The 16,451-nt window shown below is 41.1% G+C and overlaps 1 protein-coding gene across 3 annotated transcripts; it reads left to right on the top strand.

Moving 5' to 3' along the window:
• Window positions 1-29: 29 nt before the first annotated feature.
• Window positions 30-9,531, top strand: MRPL22 (mitochondrial ribosomal protein L22). Of its 3 annotated transcripts, XM_040603189.1 has the most exons (8): window positions 31-104; window positions 190-235; window positions 2,107-2,242; window positions 4,211-4,276; window positions 4,784-4,861; window positions 5,700-5,769; window positions 7,004-7,236; window positions 7,368-9,531. In XM_040603189.1, exons 1-7 carry the CDS (start codon window positions 77-79, stop codon window positions 7,213-7,215), a joined length of 636 nt encoding a protein of 211 aa, XP_040459123.1. In that variant the 5' UTR covers window positions 31-76; the 3' UTR covers window positions 7,216-7,236; window positions 7,368-9,531. The 3 variants fall into 3 exon arrangements, with proteins under 3 accessions (XP_040459124.1, XP_040459123.1, XP_040459122.1); XM_040603190.1 differs by lacking the exon at window positions 7,004-7,236 and having other exon boundaries at window positions 30-104; XM_040603188.1 differs by lacking the exon at window positions 7,368-9,531 and having other exon boundaries at window positions 7,004-7,295.
• The last annotated feature ends 6,920 nt before the right edge of the window (window positions 9,532-16,451 follow it).

Genomic DNA, 16,451 nt, shown 5'->3' on the forward strand with positions numbered 1-16,451 from the left:
AGAGCCGCGCACGCCGTCGCAAACCCGTCGCAAACCCCGCGCCTCACCGCGCCTGCCGTGAAGCGCGGCGGGCAAGATGGCGGCGCCGTGGGCCGTTGGCGCGGGTAGGTCTGAGGGGACGGAGCGGGAGCGCTGGTTTCGGAGGGTCTCGTCTGCTCAATCCTCGCTCACCGTGCTACTCCCTTTTAGGTGGTGCCTGGGTGCGCCGTCTCCTCGGCTGGGCGCGGCCGGAGAGGTGAGTCTGGCTCTGCCGCGGTCCGGAGCAGGCGGTGGAGCAGGAGCCGCCCCGCTCAGGGGGTCCCCGGCCTGGAGGTCCCGGTCGTCCGGCTCGGCCTTCTTGCTGGCTTCTGGCCCTGCCCCGGAGCTGTGGGGAAAGGTCACTTTGTGCCTCTGTAGTGCCTTTGTGGGAACTTGGAGGCTGTGGCGTGATGGAGATGCCTCTCTCTCGACCCCTTTCTGTCGGGCATCCAGATTTGCTCCAGTTTTATGGTGCGGGTCAGTAACATAGTACGTGTTGCTGCCCTCTGCGCTATCCCCAGTCGTTGCTTTTTCTGTAGTTACTGGTCTTTCTCTTCAGTCTGGGGAAATGGTGGAGCTGTGCTGAGGGAGTAGCAGTCATAGCTGACTATATCCCTGACTTCAGAAGAAAGGCTGATGTGGAGTCTCAAAAGTGCAGAGCTTTGGTCTCCACTAGGGCCTGTGGAGGTAAATTGCGGAGACCTGTGTCACTGAAGGAAGAAGAAATAGGCTGATGTTGGCTGTGCTTTGGGTACTGCCTTTCCTTGAACTGAATTACATCCAAATTGTTTTACTCTGTTCTTCTAGTCTGTATATCTCCCAGTTGCTACTTATGCATGATTCTTTCTAGAAAGGTGCTCAGATTTTTCTTTACTGTTCCACTTACTCATATATGAAGTACTTTTGTTTGTTGCTTGTCATTGTTTTCTTTTGCTTAAAATGTGTTTGTGTTCTCTTACTTCTCTTAAAGCTGTGATTAATAGAGTTGCTCTTCATATGAGGTTGGATTACCTTAAGAGAGAGAATATGTAAGATTCCTTAGTTCATCAAATTTATTAATGTGTTCTGTTAATACCAGGAAGACTACTAAGTTCATACTGCTTGACATGTTAAATTGTAAAATGATATTCACGTGCTTGTCAAATATTTTCCTGTATTAATCGGTGATATTATGTCTGGTGATGATGAATTGTCTTGATGAGTGGAATTTTTAAGCATTAAACGAATAAACAGGGTTTGGTAAATACCTTTAAAAATATTCCATAACATTTGAATTTGTATATTATGCTACCCCCTACTGATAGGATGTGAAAACATTATGGTGTACAGTGCCCTTTTGAAACTAATCAATGTGTTCTGTTTGCCCGTTGTTTTTAGTGTGGTTACCTGCACAAAGCTGTTCAAGCCTTAGTAAAACTCGCAGTATCTGGTCCTGAACTTACTTCTTGTAGTTGCGAGTGGCTTTAAAGCGTACTGCTTTAGCTAGTCAGCGGGGGGCAGAATGTAACTTGGTTTTTCTGAAACTGAGGCGGGTGATCTGACTGAAAACTGAGGGGTTTTTGCGATCAGCTGTCTTGCATCGACATGATTGCATATTGAAAATAGTTCAGGATATCTTTCCCTTCAAATTTTAGAATGTTTATGAAACGCTAATACTTTCTTGATACTCAGTCCCTTGAAAAACTAGGATAGTTTTCACTGCTAAAAATGTTGTTGGGTGGGTAAAAGTTAAATAAGCATTGGATGGTCTTGGAAAAGATATAAGTTATTTTTGTGAGTAATGAACCCCACGTAAGAAGAAAGAGGTGACTGTCTGTGCAATGATCTGGAGACACTTAATGTGGAATCTCATGCTGTACCAATGTCAGTTCTGGTTCATGACCAGTTAGGTTAGGAATCCTGAGGCTACTTTTTGAATTAAAAACCCTTTCAATGTAAACTGTAGAGAATGTGGACAGTTTTATTTTGTGAGTAATCAAATGTGTCAGTTCTCTTTATCAAGACGGGTAAGTTCACAATTTTCCAGATAAACTGGGCAGGGACAAAGAACTCCAATGTTCAGCAGTGAAGACTGGTCGTGTCTTGCAGGTGGCTAGCATCCAGTAGCCTTTTTCCTCTGTCATGCATCCACACAAGCACATGTCTGCAGAAAATTGGGAAGTGGGAGAAAAAGAACAGGATTGTTTACCCTCCGCAGCTGCCTGGAGAACCTCGGAGACCAGCTGTAAGCATACACCTATGAATTTCCATCCCTGTTTGTGTTTAGCAATTTCTGAACAGATTGTCTCTGGGCAATTCCACAAGGCACTAGTTTGACAGCTTATTCGTTTGTTTAAGATTTTAGTCAGTTTGGCATAATTATATTGTAAAAGTTAGCATCACTTAGAATACTTTCCATTTCTAAATTACATTGGAGCTTCAGGTTGCTTGCAGCTGATCATCTACCTGATATGTGATGCAGACTGTAAAGGTATACCATCCATTCTTTGTAGAAGTCTCTGAACTACAAGGAGGAAGAAATTACCCAGGATGTATCATTATGCATTTGTTCTGTTTGTACTGACAGTAAATAACTAGAGAACAAAGTGACTGCATTGTTGCTTCTGTGCACAGACTTTTGCTAAGTAGTGGAACTAGCGGTGCTTGTTTGATGTAGGTACAATAGAGTGCACGCTATTCATTTCTTAAATTTGTTTGCATTATAGATTCCCTGAAGTCTGATAGTGTGTTGCCTCTTGCTGTGGCCTTCCCTTAGGGAAGCTACTCAGGTTGTTTTCTATCATAGCAGTTTCTTGGAATGTTTAATGTGGACCAAGAGGTTCTAAAACTATGTGGGGAGGGACGTGTGAGTCAGATGTGGCACGTGATTGCAGGAGTCTTTTTTTTTTTTTTTTTTTCTTAGGAAGCCATTCTATATGTACTGTACAGTGGGGTGGTTTCTTCAGTCTGTTGCACAATAACTTGTGTTTTACTAAGCCATAAACTGAAGCAAAGAAGCTAAAATCTTCTTTTCTTACCTGTATGCTTGGTGTAGGGCTTTCTAATAGCTCTTCAAGACAACTTTTGGAAAAGTCAACACAAGTAACATTAGTCAATTTTTTAAATGCAATTATAACAGATTAGTTTCTGGTAACAGTAGGTTTATGCCTGTTTCTCCCTGTCCCCTCTTACTGATCATTTTATAACTGGGAAATACAGTTAAATGTAAACAGAAGCAAGCTTCTTAATTTGTTGCAGATGAAAACAGTTTTTTATTGGATCACTGAAGGGATTAATCAGTGCTGCTCTCTCTACAGCAGAACTCATGAGAATTTTAGTTAAATTCTTCAGTATTTCCTTACTGTCAAGAACTGATATTTTGGAATTCTTTTTCTGTAATTGTTCTTCATTGGGAATTAATGTGTTGTGGCCCGTTAGGCACACTGCTCAGTAAAGTGTTTGCATCTCAAAAGAATAGGGGTTTTTTGGACACATGCTTTTGTGGGCCATGAGCATTTATTGCTCTGTGAACATCATAGCCTAGGATGTAGAAATGCATACTGTGTACTGTGCTGACTAATGCAGTGCATGTAAAAAATGCAGTTATTGACCAGCTTGCTTATTAAATCAGTTTTTCACCTGTTCCTAAAGAATGCCATCTCTTTCAAATTTTTATTGATGTTAAATTTTACTAGCTAGTTTTGGTCCCTGTTAGTACAATAATAATGTTAAATGGCTCTCTGGAGACTGCTCTTCATACCAATCAAACTTGAAACCCTCTTCAGTTCTGAAAAGCTAATTAAGTTCGTTCTGGTGGTATTATTTAGTTGCTATCCCAGTAACCTGACTTGACAGCAGAGTAGTATTGTGAAGACTGAATGGGCATGTCAGCCTTAGGCTGCTTCAAAAGGGCGGGAAGAGGGAAGGAAAAAATGATGAAAAATCTTCTGATTATCTTTTTCAGGGATTTCTGTTTATAAACTAATTCTAATAAGATTGTAGTAAAATTTTCTGTGTGCTAGCTGCTTTTTTTCAATGCTTTCAGTTTCAAATGTCAGAAGCTTATGCCTGGTTTGGTACGGTCATGGTATTGCAGGGGGAGTCATGCTGATTTTATTCCTAGTAAGAAAATAGATTGTGGAGCAGATGTGTGTGCTGCATTGTTGTTTTCACAGCAAAGTTACTGATCCTCTAACTTTGTTTTTGCACCTAGGAAATATATCACTGTCGGAGGGAAATAAAATATAGCAAAGATAAGATGTGGTATCTGGCAAAACTGGTAAGCAAAAAGCACTTTGGACTGTATTTGTTAGAATGCAAAATTTAGTTGCTACATTTGCCTTACCAGCCTAGTTCAATCCCAGTCTAATCCGCATCTTCATGTGCGTCTGTGCAGACCAACAGTTGTTTGTAGTTTGTTTTAGCTGCTTTATCCTAGTACGCTTTCAAATGTGTACCCAGGATCATATGCAGATTATGCGCTATGGAAGAATTTCTGTGTTGGTTTCTGCCTAGCAGGAGATGGCAAAGGGAACTGTGAAGGGCAGTAATGGGCTCTTTTTCTCATAAGGAAAAAAATATTGAATGTTTTATCAAGATTTAATCAATACTTAGCTCAGAAGTTCTGTATGTAAGATGTTGCATTGAAGAAATGGTAATTAAGGAAACGAAAGTCTTTTGATTTGCTCTTTTATAGTAACAAAATAATTTAAATACTGTCTTCTGAGTAAGAGAAGGGAAGCATTTGTAATTGAAAAAAAAATTAACTTTATCACTTTGATTGCAGATAAAAGGAATGTCCATTGATCAGGCTCTTGCTCAGTTGGAATTTAGTGATAAAAAGGGAGCAAAGGTGATCAAAGAGGTATGTAGTAGTATTCTTATAACACTCCTAGTTTCAATAAAATTTTAAAATCAGTATCTATCACCAGAAGTTTGGAGATGCTTCTGTTTCTGTGTTTTTCTATGCTTCTATTAAGCCTGTTGGGAACATGTTCAAACAACGTATTTTTGTAGCCATTGTGTAATGTTGTGACTTATGGGTAATATGCTGAGATCACTTGTGCTGGCTGTTTTAACTTGTAATGATAATAAATTACATGTGGGTACCCTATCTAACAATGCTTGGTGTTAAGTTCATGGTAAATAATGTAGAGTCCTTGTCACTAATGGCTGCTACATCTTTGTGCTTTGGTTCTTAAAACTGTTAGAGATGAAGGATATCATGGAAAGGACTGAGTTCTGTAAAGGCATGAAAGTTTTTCATACAGTGTAGTTGTTAGGAGTCTCAAATTACTCATTTTCTAGGCTGAAGCGCTTTCTGGCGTAATAATGACAAAGATGTATCCTATATTAGCTGAAAGTATTGAAAAGTTCATTTTGCCTACCTTGGAATTTGTTTCTAGTCTCATGTCTGATTAGGCGGAGGTCCATGGATGGATGGCTGACACATGCTGGTGGCAACCGTCTTTTCCCCTCCCTTTCCTCCCAAAAAACATAATAAAGTCCTGAAACTTTTTCAGTCTGTATGCAAAGAACGTACTTACATAAAAGATGGTTGTCTTTCAAGAGTTCTGGTCTCTATAGAATACTTTTTGTGTTACTGACTTAAACATGCAATTTCTTCCCTGTTGTCTAGAGATAAGAGAGAGCGTTTCTTAAATTCCTACTCAATATTTCAATTTCTTTTCCTTTGGTTACAGGTCCTGTTAGAAGCGCAGGAAATGGCAGTAAGAAATCACAATGTGGAATTCAAATCAAATTTACATATAGGTACATTTTCTTCTTATTTTTAGTGCAGAAAAATGTCATAAAAAATAATTTATCCTTAACAAAGTGTTGTTGCTTCAAATCAGCAGAAATGAGTAGAGGATGGTTTCTAGTAAACTCGTGTTTACCGAAACATGAAAGGTGTGTGCTTCTGACTTGCAGCACAGCTGAAGTTAGTGTGGCTGCTGAGCCTTCAGCCATCAGTTTGTTATAGTTGATGTCTGACTGGTGGTGCTCTGGCATCTGCTAGATGCGTTGTTTATAAGATGCATTCATCTCAAAGTGGGGTTTCTGCTCCCTACGTGAACAGAAAGTCCCAGTGAGGAAGATGCTAGGTATGATTATGAAAGATTAAGCAAATGAGAAGCAAACTTTTACTACGTTTTAATGTATGTTAATACGTTTAATGTGTACATAGATGCTGGAAGCTTTGTCCGTGGCTAGTACTATTAGTTTTGCAGGATCAGAATCTAAACTTCTATTAGAAACAGAATAAAAATAAATCAATATTGACACTAGAGTTTTTATTAAAAAAGGCTTTGTTATAGGTGATTACATGATAAGCTTGTAATAACTACAGCACTTTCTTGCCTAGAAAAGTGTTAGAGAAATGTTTACTTGTAATGTTTTTAGTCCCAAAGAAAAAATTTCTCATTTTGCCAAGTATGGTATAAATGTTATTAAGTTGACCTCAAGCTTAAAGTAACCTGGATTGTAGAGCAGGTTTGATTAGAATTCTTTGGAGCCTTCCAGGTCTCTGCCATAAGGTTTATCTGCTAGTGCAGGACTGAGCATGTAGATAATGAAAATACCCATGATGAATGCAATAAAGGAAGAAAGGAGGAAAAATGAAGTCTGTAAGACTTCTACAGAAATTCATGAGACAAACTACTGAAAAGCAGTGGAATTAATACCACCTTCAGAAAGAGCTATATAATCTAGTAAGTGCTCCATGAGCTTCCTTTGGATTTGTCCTTTACTACGTATTTATCTTTGCATGCATACTTTCTAAATTCATCTTTTCTGGTGCTCCTGAAGTGTTAATTCAACTCAGATTCCTCTAGCAGTAATCCACTAAATGTAATAGAAGAAAGGTGGAAGAGAGAATCCTGAGTAGAATGAACTTTTCGTATGCAGTCATGAAAAATATACTGTCAAGACAGTATTTCAGTTGCAGATGTGTAGTAGTTTATTCTTGACTGAATAGTCTTCTCTCCCCCCCGCCTTTTTCCTTCAGCTGAGTCAACAGCAGGCAAAGGCCGCTATATGAAGCGGATCCGTTACCATGGCAAAGGCATGTTTGGCATCATGAAAATCGTCAGGTGCCATTACTTTGTGAAGTTGGTGGAAGGTCCTCCTCCTCCTCCAGAGCCACCAAAGACTGGTTTTGACCAAGCAAAAGAATATGTGCAGCAGCTGCGAAGCAGAACCCTTATTAATACACTGTGACAAACTTTTGTGACTATATAGGTATTTCTTGTTTGACAATGTAATTATATGAAAGAATAATAAAAATAATGTTTTAGTTCTGTCTTTGGTGCTGCTGGAGCTGCATGATGCAAGAATAACCATAGGGGTTTTTCTTATTTGTCAAACCGTAGGTATGGGAAAATCTTGGAAAGCAGCAAGAGATGTTACTTTTTCTGAGTTACCTGGACCACGGCATTCAAGCTCTAACCTGGACTATACAATCTAGAATATCCGGTGCTGTTATAAAGCTTGTAAGGAGCTGTGGTTGTCCTCACATAAGACAGTTGCATGAATTTAAGGTTGGGTCTTTTATTGTAAAAAATGCGTGCTTGATATTCACATTGCAAGATCAAGACCTGGATTAAAATTACTAAAATTTGACAAAGTAGTTACAGCGTTGGAAGAAAACAAGTAACAATAATAGCTGAGATTATCAGTCATCAATTTATAGTTTCTTAATATGGGCTTTAGTGCTCTTTCTGTACAGTTGCTGTTGTGCATCTTCAGCATTGTGTCTGGGAGTGGGGAGTGTAATTTAAACATCAGGTTTTGACAGAGTCAGTAGGTGGCAATGTTTAGTTTGTCAGAGAAGGAAGTGGTGGTGAAAACTTAAAACGCGATGAAACTGTTCTTGATTCTGACCATGGCATTAATAGTCTGATACGTGCATGGAGTTCAGGTTGTTCTCTGGAAACTCAGTATGGGTAACAGGCACAATATGGAAAAAAGCTTGTCTTGGTGAAGAGTGAACTAATTATTCTACACTGTCTGGAAACAAATTGCTTTTGTAGTGTTGAGGCAAGTAAAACGCTCCTTGGATTTAATATGGAATGGCTTGTTGCATATACAAATTGGGCTTTCAGTTCTGTGAACGCTCCTGGTTTTATAGTTACTTCTTTGAAGAGAAAAAGACTGCAGTCAGTAGGGGGAATCTCATTCCACCCAGTCAAATTTTCAACTCAGATGGCCGGAGATCATGAACAACTCATTCTATTTATGCTGAAAGTTGCTTGTTTATGCAAATGTCTGATATTTAGACCTTTCTTTTCCATTCTGGGAACATTAGAAAGGGAGATAGGCTGCTTGCCTCATTTGGATCTTTTTATCACATCAACTAGCGGTAGCTTTTCTTACATGTGTTTACTTTGGTCAGTACTTGAGTGATGGCAAAGGGACAGTTCCTATAAGGAAACAAATTACCTTTGTCTTCATGAAGGTAGTATACAGCTGTTTCTTTTGGCTACCAAAGAAAGGGTCTCATGATGTTAAAAAGTGTTAGGAGACTGTGAAGTTAAAAGTAGTACATGCATAGCTCAATACCATTTATGGGTGCTTCTTTGCAGTCTGTTTTTCTGCAGTGGACTTTAAAGACTTACTACTTGCTGTAAAGCCACAATTCAGTAAGTTTTGTCTGAAAGGTATGATCCTGATAAAACTCTATTGGTAGCCCCTGATGTGTGATTGAAGAACTGTCTGTTGTGCTATGATAAACAGCTGTGCTTTGCTGTGCCAGCTGCCTTTAAACTCTTTTCGTCATACTGAATCTTTTACATTTGTAGCAAACTTGAATGACTTAATACTTTTTTGGGTCAGTGATCTGGGAGAAGACTAAAGAATTGCAAAATAATCCAAGTTTAATAAGCACTAGTCACCTAAGCATGTAAAACCTGGCTTTCTAGATATTTTACTCCAGTACCTCTTTTTCCTGCATGCTGTAAATTTTGCTTTGTATCCCTTCTGGACCTCCAGCCAAGGTTGTGTCCTTATAGATATCATTGCTCTAGTTATGAATCTGCAGACATGGAGAGAAGTGAAAATGTGACTGATGTCTTTTCTGGCTTTTTTTGTGATGCAGCAGGTGGCCCTGACACTCCTTTAAACAAACAGACCTGGGCTTTTAAAATTTTTCAGTCAAAAAGCAAGGTTGTTGCTTGTCATTCTTGTTTCCTTTCTCAAAACAGTAAGTGGGAGGACTCCTTTTTGGCATGCTTTTCAGCATTCCTCTTATTTCTTAGTGCCCTTCTCTGCCTGCTTAAAGCCGTGTTGACTAAGGAAGCTCCATAGCCATGTCTGTAACAGTACGATGATGGGACATATGGTGAGATGAGGGGTTTGTGCTGGCCTGATCCTTCCCTTTCACTGGTGAGATGGTAAGAGTTGTCTGAAGTGGTTTCTGTGATAGGTGCATCTGAACATTGGTGTGGGAGGCTGCCTGAACCTTTTTAATTAGTAAGATCTGGCGGCAAAGCTTTATACTGTCAAGTTCTATATATAAATAAAATTGAGAGGGATTGATTCTGCTGTGCTTTCTTGGTAATTAGGACAGCCACACTTCAGTTAGGTATTTGATATGGATTCAGACAGAAAATTCCATGCTAACTGCAACAAGTCTGTAGCAGAAGATCATTTATTACTGTGACCTCCAATAGAAGAGCATTCTTAAATGAGCCATCACCGGGAGGGAGGCACCTAGGCCTCTACATGATGCTAATTGTATTAGTAACGTCTGGGGGCACTGTAAACTCACCGCTTGTGTATGTATGTGCTGATGTTACGGAAACTGGAGAAGGAGCAAGTATGCGTGAAGGTGTAGTAAGGCTTCAGGGAAATCTGAAGAGAGCAGAACTGTGAGCTGTGCTCAGCAATGTGAGATTTAATTGAGGAAGACTTAAAAACCTGCTGTTGGGCTTGTTCGTAAACATTTTAAAGTATCCAGTGAGAAAGTCAAAATACATTGGTCAGGCAGCCTGAATGTCTTTTTGGATGTGTGGAGTGTTGTGGTGGCATGGTTTGTTCTTTTTTTTTTTTTTTTTTACTTTTTAAGGCATTTACTGAGGTAGTTCGTCAAAGGTGGAGTAAGGAAAGACTCATTGATATAGTTAAGTGATCATCAGCCTCTTTAAATACATGGAAGATAAATGTAAGTGTTACGGCAATGACTGGACAGTTAGGGACCTCTGATTCTGGTCAGATCTGTACTGGAAATTGTGAGGTGGACTGCATTAGGACTTGAGTGGTACCTGGGCACAAACAGGCATGTTCTGCCCAGTGCTTCAGCTCTGCTGCTGTACATGGCCTGAACTTGACTAGACCAAGGTCATGCAGTGCAAATCTTCTGATTACACAAATGGGAGGTGTATAACAGTATTGCCACCTCTGCATGGTGGAGGTGCTTGGGGAAATCCTTCACCGCTGAGTGAAGGAACAGTAGGAATCACTGTTTGCTTTCTGCCAGTCCCTATGAAAATCCACAGCTGGGATGCTGGAAAGTCGTGTGCAAACAGAATTCTCCTTTGAGCAGAAATAAGGTTACTCCTAATATCCTTGGTGAACCACAGAAACAAAATGTGATGTTCTTCGACCATATGAGCTATAGTCTTGCTGAAAATGCCCCTATTTCAAGCTTTTCAAAGAACGAGGCTTTATTGCTGAATGACATATCCAGCTGCACTTCAGCCATGTAATTTAAAATAATTACTAATTAAATAAAATGAGAGACTGTAATAGCAATAATAATCACAGAAGTTACTGTTTGCTGGAGCCTTACCTAGGGAAAATAACTTGAAAGGAGGGGAAAGTTTCAGAAACTGACTTTTCAGTACTTAGACTGAAGTGAAGAACAAGATATCTTCTGGGAGTAGTCAGCAAATGCAGAGCTAATTTTTTATTTGCTCTATAACATCAACACTGTCGTTTGGTTTCAAGGAAGTTGTACGCTAATACAGAGGGCAGACTGCCATTGAAGAGAATGCACCAAGGAGAGTGTAACTTTACCCGGGCAAATTAGGCATCCACCTCAGAGTATTAGCTGAGGAAATTAATCTGAAAGTCTGTGTAACACACTTGAACAGGCCATTCTTGAAACTGAAGACAAAACGTAGGGCAGAGCATCTGAATAACTCCTCTGTGGGTGCTACTTCTATGTCTTGCACAGTAGTACGGTCATCAAGTTTTGTGTGGTAAAATGAATTTATCCTATATGAACCTAGATTCACTCCCTTTTTCTTGCCTCCAGAAACAGTGAAATGAAGGCTTAAACCACATTTGTATTCATAGGATACCTTCATTTTAAATTAGCTTGGAGCTGGGACCATCGTCAACACTGCATCAAGTCACCTGTGTCTCTGTCTAACAATATCGGAAATCCGGCCACCTCTCTGGTAGCCTGTACTAGTCCTAGGCTACTCTTCCTGGGAAAACTTCTTGCCAAGCCCAACCTGAGCCTCCCAAGCTGTACTCTGCTGTCAGTATACTTTGTTCCATTGCCTGGTGCTTCTGAGAAGTGATTGACTATCCCGTTGTAACTCTCCCGTTCTGTCAGATCACCCTGCTAACCACCTTTTTGACAGGATGAACAAGCCCAGCTTCAGCCTCTTGTAAATCTTGTTCTCCAGTCCTTGTACCCTCTCCAGTCTCCCTGTTTCTCTTGCAGTGGGGGGATCTAAAACCAGATTCAGTGTTCCAGGTACAGCTTCACTGGCACCCTTGGCTGATGACTTCCCTTGGTTGTCTGGCCATGCTTTTCATGGAGCCAAGTGCACAGTTAGCTGTGTCTGTGATGAGAGCACGTTGTTGGCTCACATCCAGCCTGGTGCTCATGCAAGTCCCGGGTTCTCTTTGGGGTTGCTCATCAGAATTGCAGTACGTACCTGAGGCACCTGTGTTCCAGCTCTCATTGCTTTTCTGTTTATGCTAATGAGGACTCCTTTACCTCTAGGAAATTGTTTTGTTATGTGGATGATAATTTTCTTTCCTAATAGAAAAATTGCAAAACAGTTTTCTGGCTCCTGTTATCAATCAAACTCTTAGGCTAGCTAAAAGTGGAGTAAAGGCATTTATTTGTACATGCTGTTGCGGTAAACTCCGTCAATGTATGCAGCTAATAATGGTGAAATGTGTCTACATCTCGCTTATTGATTATCTTCAGAGCAAGACAAACATAGGTCCTTACTGTATGCTGGCCATGTAAATTAAAACCAATTAAATGAAAACAGAGTGGACTGTGAGGTACACTGCACTGGGCCGTTAAAGAATTGCTGTTCAAAACCAGCTCTTCTGGATGGCCCCAATTCTTTGCTTTCTTTTTTCCCCACTTAAAATTCCCAATAGTGCATTAAGATGAACTCAATAGTTAGTAAATTTTCCCCTGTGTAGTTTACAAGCTCAAGGTTATGGGCTAGAACAAGTAGTGTCATGCTATAAATCAGGTGTAATGGAACAGCTTGAGAGAGTGCACAGAAGTCCTACTTCCCCTCACACAGTGTGCGTCCTAAAACTCTGAAGGTAGAGTTGGCACAGACCCAGAAACCCCCACAAATGGCTGATTAAATCATTAATAATGAGCCTTGTCCTGCTACCCTCTCAGTTCAGGAGTTTTAAGTTTCCTGAATTACTCCAGTACAGTAAGGTGTACTGGAAAATTCTTAAAAAGGCTGCAAATCAGAAAAGACAAGCTTTCACCAGAAAGGGGATGTAGCTGAACCCCACTGTGGTGCAGAATGGGGGTAGGACATCTGCCTTAACTTGCATAGTTTTAGTTTTCAGCTGTTCCTTGCGGTTCTGGTTCTCTACACGAGCTGAAAAAGTCCTTTTCTGTTTCTTTCTGTTTTTCCTGAAATGTGTCACTAGTTCGCTAAGTCTGAATGCTGGACCAGCTGAAGAACCACCTGCCTGCACAGGCAGGGGAAGGCAGTCCTGACTTAGCAGCTGGGGTCCTCCCAGCAGGACTGGGCTCAGGGGCTTACGTAGGTTATTACTTAGGTTATTATTGTGGCTGAAGGCTGCCTGGATGGGTTTGTAGTCTGTCAGCTGAGAGCACAGGCTGAAGCAACGGTCTGTGCTGTGACAGGGGTGCCCGGAGCTGGAGCCTGAATGTGGTTCCTGTGAGAAAAAGACAAGCTGGAGACGGCGACCCCTGAGCTGGAAAGGCTTAGGTACTGGGGTGACTTCTACACAGACCTTACGTTATAGCAGTGGAAGAACTATGTTATAATAGCATATCCATGTGTGTGCTTTAGCTGTGCTTTGTCTGCCCCGTCCACCTGAACTGGGGAAGCTGCCCAAGATCCCTTTTGGTAGCTAGGGCTTAACACTGTTGCTAAGTTTCATCCTGACTGTGGCCAGGGTGTAGAAATGCAGTTGCAGACAGCTGAATGAGGGAAGACAAATGACACCTTCTTGACCGACATATGTCTGGAGAAATTTGAGTGTGGACAAACGGAACTGTGATGCCCTTGGAAGAGGAAAGTGATTTCCGAAGTCAGCGAAGGGAAGGGACAAAATTATACGGAACCTGGATTTACCTTGGGCTGACTGGAGTAAAGAACAAGGGTCAGAAGTCTGGTGCAGTTACAATTCTTTTACAAAGTCAATGAAAACTTCTGTCTGAGATCAAGGCAATACCACCTAAACTCTTGGCTAAGTAGCTAGAAATGTCTGGTTTGTCTCTAGTACGTCACATTTCAGAGCAGAGGTTCCAACCTGTTCTCATCAAGTCCTAGAAGTTTCAAAGATACTCCTCATTTTTCTTTTGCTCTGATTATCCGTCTCTTTAGGGGGCTGTGCTCAGTCTTTTTAAGGGGATGGATGCTTGGAAACCAATTATCGTTCCATCTTCTCCATCTGTTCTGATGCTGGATATGCCTGTCTTTTCGAAGGCTTTCAGAGCGTGTGCTGGGAATGCGTTTCTCTTAGTGTTGAGAGATTTGTATTTTTAATGGGTATTTGTTTATCTATCACGTGCTAGATTTATTCACTTGATAATCTCAGCAACACAGGCAATCTTCTCATGTCCTGACCTAGCATGCAGGGATTTTATTCATTTAACAGTTTGGCCTTTGGATCAGATGGCCATTAGAGGTAAATCCTGCATTGTGCTGAGTATGCTCAACGCCACCAGAAGTGAGAGCCGCAGTAACCTGCAGGGAGCCTGCAGCATCTTTCAGGATTGTGCTCTTAGAAGCTTTCCACATGAAGTATATGAACGAGTTACTGTGAGGTGCATGTCTTTCCTTCCTAGACCATACCCTTCTTTAATGTGATTTCTCACTGATAATTGAGATTTCTTGATGAAATTTTTGCAATGACTGCCTCTGCTCGGTTAACCACTTTCATTCGGGTCTCTTACAGGCTCTTTTCTATGTCTGTCTTCTTTGATATGAAACAAAGGAATCCTTCCTCCTTCAAGGTGTGCTTCATTAAAGTTAGTTGGAAAATGAAGAGGAAAGCACACATGATGAAGTGACATTTCTACCCCACTCCAGTACAGTACAATAAATTCATCATTATTGTCCCCAGATGAGAGAATTAGCATTTATTTCTGTCTACAGTCTTGTTCTCTGACACATAAGCTTCCAACTTATTACTACTTGTTTATAAGAAATACTTAATTCAGATCCTTTATCAGACAGCATAGTATCTTTATTTCTCAAAAGCAGGTATCAGATGTTGTGTTTGTTCCTGATGGCAATCATGGGGGCTGAAATTCTAGGTTTCAGAAGGAGGCTAATAATAAATTTTCCCGATACGGCTCCTGGGATAGCAGGGCAATAGGGGTGATGGCCCAGGGGTGCATCGTATGCCCACCAGGTGAAATGCAACAGCAGCCCCAGTGGTAGACAGTTCCTTGGCACAGCTGTGACTCTGGCAAGCCAAACAGTCATGGCACTGACAGCGTAAACATTTTGTGGCAACTGTGCAAAGCAGGCAGCCAATTGTTTTACTAATGATTGCCTCTCAGCGCTCTCCTTCATCTGCCCTAGAGAGGAAAACTTTTTCCCCCATGCTCTATCGTCTTGGATAATGGTATAAGTGGTTTCTTTCTTCAAAATGCGGTGCTGATATTGCGGTAACCTGTGCTGTATGGGACTTGGCTATGTAATTACATTCCTCCTCTAACTTCCCTCCTTTTCCAGACTTAAATTTGTAGATCCTGTCTGTGACTGTGACAGCTGTAGGAGGGATAGTCTGAGAGCTTGCACCTCTGCTACCTCCTCCTGGAGCTGTTCAACTGCTTCTTGTTAACCAAAGTGATAGAAGAGTTAATGCTTCCAGAGCGTTTCTAAAAATCTGGAGACATGCTCAGTGAGCACTTTGCCTAAGTGGGTGGTGACCTTCTGCTGACTCATTTGTGCAGTTAGTCCAGGTTGACTCCAGTAGTTTCAACTGAGGAACATAAAAAAACCAAGTTTGTGTGCCCATTAAACTCCTGGAGTAGCCAGGCCCATGCGGAAGTTAAGAACTATAACAGTGTATATACGTAATCACAAAGAGGAAATGTTTGGTGCAATATGTGGGTATGTCAGGAACAGAGTAGTAATTCTTCCTGCTTGAAGGTATGTTCTTGATTCAGTGAGCTCAAGGTTAGTTGTGGGGCTCTAACTAGGAGTAGCATGGCTACTACTTAGGCGAGCTAAGGCATCCCAACTTAAAAAGCTATTTTTGGTTTTGGAAGCCCAGGATTCAGCTCTATCTTTAGTGAATCCTGCAGGTAAAATGAGCATTTAGGTTGTACTAAATTAACTGTGTCAGTTTCTGGGTAGCAGATCCCTACTGGAAATGATTCCCAGCTTCCTTAGTAGTCATCTAGTAGTATCTTCACAGAATCGTTGAAGATTTCTGGGCCTTATGACCATGGCATCACTTTGATCTTAGTTACGATAAATACAAACTGAGCTCCATCCTGCTGGTACTGGATTGCTAGCAGCCTCTGAGCTACCTACCTAGGTTAAAGCCAGCTGGAGTGTTCAGCAGTGAAAAAGCAGCTTCAGATACTGTCCTTCTCCATCAGATTTCAAAGGAGAGGGGTATAGCTCCCTAATTGAAGACTCTCCTCTACGTCACTGCTGTTGTCAGCTATAGAATCCAACACAGCACTTTCATCTAGTGACAGTGATGAAGTAGTTATTAAATGCAATAGAAATCATTCAAGCCCCCTTTGATTAAAAGCTTCACGCTTATCTCTGGCTTTCTATGTTCTTGGAAAAGAGCTTGCCAGAAATACAGAACTAGAGAGGAATGCTCCCCTACTTTGTTATTTTGGGGAGACGGGACTTTCAAGCACATAAAGGTCAGTATTTGCATCTAAAGCAAGGGGTTGATATAGTATCACCTTAATCTTGAAAGGCTAGCGTACCTCTCCTCCCCAGCTTGGGCACAGGGCTTTTGAGCAATGATCCAAGTGATCTGTGCTGTGTGGAAATGTCATCTTTTGGGTA

Source organism: Falco naumanni, chromosome 8, assembly GCF_017639655.2.
Source record: "Falco naumanni isolate bFalNau1 chromosome 8, bFalNau1.pat, whole genome shotgun sequence".
Classification (NCBI taxonomy): domain Eukaryota; kingdom Metazoa; phylum Chordata; class Aves; order Falconiformes; family Falconidae; genus Falco; species Falco naumanni.

Excerpts from the sequence above, each read along its gene's own strand:
- MRPL22 (XM_040603189.1), top strand. The coding sequence starts at position 77 with ATGGCGGCGCCGTGGGCCGTTGGCGCGG. Across the intron at positions 4,862-5,699 it reads GAGCAAAGGTGATCAAAGAG|GTCCTGTTAGAAGCGCAGGA; the intron begins GTATGTAGTAGT and ends CTTTGGTTACAG. Across the intron at positions 5,770-7,003 it reads CAAATCAAATTTACATATAG|CTGAGTCAACAGCAGGCAAA; the intron begins GTACATTTTCTT and ends TTTTTCCTTCAG.